This window comes from Micropterus salmoides, unplaced genomic scaffold (assembly GCF_014851395.1).
Source record: "Micropterus salmoides isolate LMB-PRFRI ecotype aquatic unplaced genomic scaffold, ASM1485139v1 Ms_hic_scaffold_10, whole genome shotgun sequence".
In the NCBI taxonomy this organism is placed as follows: Eukaryota; Metazoa; Chordata; class Actinopteri; order Centrarchiformes; family Centrarchidae; genus Micropterus; species Micropterus salmoides.
The window spans coordinates 18,177,165-18,183,231 of NW_024040041.1; the positions used below are offsets into that span (position 1 = coordinate 18,177,165).

At 42.2% G+C, this 6,067-nt stretch overlaps 1 protein-coding gene across 1 annotated transcript; it reads left to right on the plus strand.

Annotated features, from left to right (window-relative positions):
* Window positions 1-148: 148 nt before the first annotated feature.
* On the plus strand, window positions 149-5,894 carry LOC119889359 (cytochrome b-c1 complex subunit 2, mitochondrial). Its single transcript, XM_038700297.1, has 14 exons — window positions 149-285; window positions 1,423-1,521; window positions 1,652-1,801; window positions 1,939-2,003; window positions 2,103-2,159; window positions 2,281-2,405; window positions 2,955-3,052; window positions 3,246-3,303; window positions 3,740-3,835; window positions 3,919-4,118; window positions 4,252-4,332; window positions 4,438-4,514; window positions 4,667-4,820; window positions 5,567-5,894. Exons 1-14 carry the CDS (start codon window positions 253-255, stop codon window positions 5,648-5,650), a joined length of 1,377 nt encoding a protein of 458 aa, XP_038556225.1. The 5' UTR covers window positions 149-252; the 3' UTR covers window positions 5,651-5,894.
* Window positions 5,895-6,067: the final 173 nt, after the last annotated feature.

Consider the following 6,067-nt stretch of genomic DNA (forward strand, 5'->3'; position numbering starts at 1 on the left):
AACAAACATGGTTAGGTAAAATCCAGTTTTAGTTTGCTGTGAAAGTGTCGACCACATACTAAATTGTTTGATAACTTTTAACCATAGACTGTATAAAACAACTTTTAATCTGCTCCAGTCATTTAAGTTTATCTTGACATCTTAAATCGTCTTTGATCGGCTGCACGGTGCAGGGGATTGTGGGTAAGACGTCAGCCCGCCGCCATATCTATCTTTCTGTACCGGCTGAAGGAGAGAGTCTGGTCTGGAGTCATGAGAGGAATCCGGTCTCTGAATTATCTTCCCGTGAGTTGTGTAGTTTTGTCGGTTTGGTCTAACCCGTGTGACCGACATGCCCTAAGCTCTGCTCACTGTGGTTCCGGGTCTGCTTGAGAAGTTTAACCGCATTTAGCTGTTAGCCTGCGGGCTAGTTAGCTTGCTAGGTGGCTCGCTAATGCAGGTTAATCTAACGTAAGGCTTGTTTGGATGGGTTTTACAGGCGAGTTAAACAGCCCCATCTCCCTGAATCATTCACACGGACTGAATTATAATGCGGTGCACCAGTGAAGTAAATTATCCAGTTGGTTCGGGTCAGCGTTGCCGCTTGTTGTGGTTATTTTGCTCAGCTGGATTCAATCTGAAGGTCATCCCCGAGCTCGTGTATCCCAATCCTGTTGATCGAGGTGTCTCGCAGCGAACAATAACCCAACAACCTCAATTTTGCTGACATCCTTGTATCCTACTCATACATGTCACAGTATCACCAGCACACAGTGTGTTTGTACTAATGTGGAACGGGTCATTTCAGTACAGCCACTGCTCCACTCTCCCATATTTAATGTTGTCAGTGTCTGCCATACATGGAAATGACCATGTAATGCATAAACATTAGTTAACCTTAAATTAAATAATCATTATTTTAGTTTTGAGTTATTTACAAGTAAAACTGTCAAACCTTATCAACTTCAGAGTCGTTTATAAATGTGAATAACTTGGTCTGAAGGGGTCTATCCAGTTATTTTTAAGTAAAAAGCAAGGCTAAACGGAACAGAATATAAATAAACATGATTTTGTGTAACAGAACGAACAATATTTAGTGCTTTCCTATCCTGTTGGTCATCTGGTGACGCCTCAGATTTATCTTATGACTCTCAAGCTTTCATTTACTGCAGAGTTTAACAGAGTTGGATAGATCGCAGCAGGTATTATGAAACAGTAGAGATCATGTTGATCTTTACGGGGTTAAGATTTGTCCAATATAATGTTAGCCTGATTTATGGAGCTCTTGTTTGCATTAGTTGAAGCTGCACTACTTTCATGCAGAAATGCAGTTTGGTTTAAGTCAAGGATATTGGAAGTTGCTTGCCACCAAAGAGGATGCAAAAGTTAAATGGCTGCTAAGGAAGTCCCTTGACTTTAATTTGGTCTCACCACTTCCCACAGAAACGTTGCTATGCCGCTGCCAGGAGGAGCGAAGCTCTGACTGAACCCCTCGCAGGCCTCACAACATCCTCAGCTGCTCTCCCTCCCCAAAATGTACAGGTAGGTGCTGCTCTCGACTACAAGCGAAAAGCTTTTCCTGCTACAATCAAACTATAAAATATTTATTAGCCTGACTTGATGTGACATATAGTTTTCTCGTTTACTCTGACAATTGTCTTTGCTGTTTCAGGTGTCCAAGCTTCCAAACGGTCTGGTGATAGCATCACTGGAGAGCTACTCCCCCCTGTCCAGTGTGGGTGTGTTTGTGAAAGCCGGAAGTCGCTATGAGCCGGTGGAAAACCAGGGCGTCTCTCATGTGCTACGACTAGCAGCAAACCTGGTAATTTGTGAACGATTTGTGAAAACTGTTTGTTTAATAGCTAAATTAATTATGTACACGATGTGCCTTCTCTTAGCTGCTTACCGTAACAAAGATGCAATCTGGCAAACTGTCATTAAAACATTGTTGTTTTGTAGACTACGAAGGGTGCGTCTGCCTTCAAGATCTGTCGCGGTGTGGAAGCACTGGGGGGCAGCCTGAGGTCAGTCCTGCTTTTCCTGCTATAAATAAATGCGAGGATACCAGTGTAACCATAGACCCCCACATTGAACCAACTGTGTCGTGATCTGTTTATCTGCAGTGTGACATCATCAAGAGAGACCATGGTCTACACCGTAGACTGTCTGAGAGATAACTTGTAAGTGATGCCATCTTTATGTCTAGTTGTTGTTTTAAAGTGTGCATGTTACTTCAAGTCAGCATAAGGTCATGTTGATGTTTCAGAGTGTTTGAACTTGACTGTGTCTGTGTGTGTCCAGAGATTCCTTAATGGAGTATTTGGTCAACGTGACCACAGCTCAGGAGTTCCGGCCATGGGAGGTTCAGGACCTGACGTCCAGGTTGAAGATAGACAAGGCTCTGGCTCAGCAATGTCCTCAGATAGGTTAGCACCAGAAGCAACAGTTAAACTCCTGACCAGCTGTATTTTAATTGTGGAAATTATGTCAATGTGGCATCATGTCAGGTTTAAAAATGTGATTGGTCTCTAGGACTGATGAAACAAACAACAGAACTTCGTCTTAATATACTTTGATATTGGTGAATTGGGATATTCTTGTGAGCATTTGTGGGACTTATTTGACAAATGTAGGTCCATCATTTACTGGCAATAACTTGTTTGGCCTCTTAACTTCTGCGGAAATGCAAAAAAGCTTAAGCTAAAACCTGCAGCTAGCTTAATAGTGGATTGTTGATTCTCAGTGGGATCGGCACACTACAGGCACTCATTTAATTCAATGTTCATATTAACAGTAATACTTACTCTAAAAATGCCAGTGAGTGTGGAGTGTTCGGTAGAGGTGAACAGAAATAAGTCACATTACTCAAGCTAAAGACACTCTAACTTTTGTTTTGCTGTGACTTTAACAGAAATTTAACAATGTTGTGAATGGCGTATACTTTCTGTAAATGGGTGTTCTATCATACTCTGCAGGTGTAATTGAGAAGTTGCACGAAGCAGCGTACAAAAATGCCCTGTCCAACTCTCTGTACTGCCCTGACTACATGGTCGGTCGTATCTCCTCTAACCAGGTATGTGTGTGTGTGTGTGTGTGTGTGTGTGTGTGTGTTTTATTTCTCCACATTTTGTGTGAAAATAGTTCATTGTTTAGTCTTAGTGACTAGTGGCTTCTTGAAGAGAATGACTTAAGGAAGTTAGGCCAGTCTTTGTTAGTTTGTGCGTAGCTCTTACACACCTCTTCTCCTCCTTATCCTCCACTTGTAGCTGCAGTCATTTGTTGAGGACAATTTCACCACTGGCAGAATGGCTCTTGTAGGACTAGGTGAGTGTCTGCTAGTGCTGGCTAGTCTAACTGCATCGCTGTGTCAGCTGCTCTCCTCTCTCATCAGGCTTTGCTTATCAAGGCTGTGTTTTACTAATGGTTAGTGGGCACTCTGGAGTCATAGCAAATCGCAATAAACTGTGAATATGTGTGCATACACTTCCCTGAAATGGCATTTGGCCTCTGCTCAAAGACACAGGTACCAAATGAATACTGGTATTTGAAGAATACGCCAGCCATTATTGTGATGGTGATTTATGTGTGGATTTTGAACATATGGCTGACTTTGCCTACAAGTGTTGGCATGCCTGAATGACGACACATCTTGCTCTTATGGTTATGTAAGTTTCTGTGTGGCATTGTCTAGTTCATGAAGGTGCTCTTTGCTCAACTTCAGTTGTGCGTTAATGTCAGTATTTTCCATTTATATGTCCAGGTGTACAACACTCTGTCCTGAGGCAGGTAGGCGAGGGACTCCTGAGTGTACGCAGTGGGGCTGGAGCACCTGTGGCTAAGGCTGTATACCGTGGAGGTAAAACTCATGTTTACTAGCGACATTACGCTCTTTGAGGTTTATCGCTGCGTTACTGTCATGATGGAATTGTGTTTGTGTAGGTGAGCTGCGGGTGCAGAATAACGACGACCTGGTCCACGCACTTATTGCCAGCGAGGGTGGTGTGACAGGTAGTGCAGAGGCTAATGCCTTCAGTGTGCTGCAAAGGATCCTGGGAGCTGGGCCACATGTAAAGAGGGGTTCTAACGTCACCAGCAAACTGAGCCAGGGTATTGCCAAAGCTACTGCTCAGCCATTTGATGTAAGTTATAAAGAAAGGAAAGAAGGAAACAGTAATTTGGCATTGTGTTTTTATTTTTGGATTGTGTGTTTCATCAGTTATGAATGTAGAGAGTCTGTCCCCTAATGTTAGATAACCTTTGGTTGACTTTCAGGCCACAGCCTTCAATGCCTCATACTCTGACTCTGGCCTGTTTGGCGTCTATACCATTGCGCAAGCTGACTCTGCAGGACAGGTGATTGCCAAATTCACTCCTTCCAAGACAAATATAACTGCATCTGCAATGTGCAAAGATTTAATTTAATTTCACTGAGCTCGTCCTGTTTGCCGTCCTGTTTAGGTGATCAAAGCTGCTATTGCTCAAGTGAAAGGTGTGGCCGAGGGAAATGTATCAGATGCCGACGTCACCAGAGCAAAGTGAGTTCACTGAGTAAGGTCAGACATAGTGGTGCAGCTGTTGTGTGCCAGCCACACATGTTAGTGGTGCAGATCTTTTTGAGGTGCTGTGCTGAAAGATGGTTTATTATAATAATTTCTTCACTTTTGTCTATTTTGACCTCTTTGCGCAGGAACCAGGTGAAAGCAGAGTACCTGATGTCAATCGAGAGCTCTGAGAGCTTGTTGGAGGAGATCGGTGCCCAGGCACTGACCACTGCAGCGTACCAGCCCCCTGACACTGTTGTTCAAGCGATAGATGCTGTCACCCACGATGATGTGGTCGAGGTGAGTGCTTTTGCTGTAGAGGTGGTGATATTGGATGTCAGTATTAAATCATCACACATTCAGTTTTTGTCACACCTTTACGTTACGTTAGTGGTGCTTTATCATAACCAGTGATCTATGCCTAATTTCAGTTCCATTCTTTGCTTAAAGCTGTACTAATCAATGTAGGAAAGGACTATGTGTGCTATTAAAAAGGAACCCATAGATATTATCAGCCAACTCGGCAGTTTCCCTGTGCTCTCTGCAGCTATTTTTAGGGGAAAAGCTTGGATGAACACATTGTACACTACCTGCCCAAGATGAAATTGCAGATACACAATAGCCAGCCACATAGTGGAGCATTAAAAGACAGTTAATTTTATTTAGGAGATGGAGGCGATCAAAACAGAGCTAAAAGGAGAGAGAATATTGGACTTATATTGATCAAATTGCCAAAAAAACAAATGCTAATGTTGGGCCATGTCTGCTGAGTATGTACATAGATAATTGTTTATCATAACAGCTTTATATATAGCAAAAATATGTCAGTGGTGTTCATATATCTTGTTCTGCTGCCCCAAGTGGACAAAAAAGAAAATACAGCTTTAAGTTGTTTACAAACTGGGGTTTTATTTATTTTTTACCCAAGATAATGATCAACATTTCGACAAACAAGTCAAGTGAGTCAGTGTGTGCAGAAACATTAACTTGTGTACTGTTTGAGTTCTAATGTGCCACATAAACAGTACATTTTTCTTTATTTATAGGCTGCAAAGAAATTTGTGGATGGCAAGAAGACCATGGCAGCTAGTGGACGCCTAGTGAATACACCATTTGTGGATGAAGTTTGAAAATGGAGATTGAGGAAAGCTGTGAATTGAAGTTGGGCATGCTGTGCCTGGCGGCTTTAAAAGGAAAGAGGAACTCAAACCACATCCTCCTGCAACAAATCATTTGATGTCAACGATCATTTGTTGTCCGGCATTAAGTGAAAGCATCAACCAAGGGAGCCAGAGAATCATAATGCAATTGTTCTTTTGTTTTTGTCAATTTAACTGTATATCAATGTAAATTAAAGTATTGACAGTAATAACAGCTGGTTGTTGCTTCAATTTGTATGTAGGAATAAATCCAGATTTACTATTGTAGTGCTGTATGAGGAGCATGATGTTCATCTGCTGGTTAAAAAAGCTGATACAGGCAGATGTTTTTATCACTTAGAGATACTGTTCTATTGATCAACCAATAGGGGGACCCGAAAGCTCAAA

What these genes read in the sequence shown, in the direction of transcription:
- LOC119889359 (XM_038700297.1), top strand. Translation starts at nt 253, where the DNA reads ATGAGAGGAATCCGGTCTCTGAATTATCTTCCC. An exon ending in GACTGTCTGAGAGATAACTT is followed by an intron (nt 2,160 to 2,280) that starts GTAAGTGATGCC and finishes GTGTGTGTCCAG; the next exon opens with AGATTCCTTAATGGAGTATT. An exon ending in TAAGGCTGTATACCGTGGAG is followed by an intron (nt 3,836 to 3,918) that starts GTAAAACTCATG and finishes GTGTTTGTGTAG; the next exon opens with GTGAGCTGCGGGTGCAGAAT.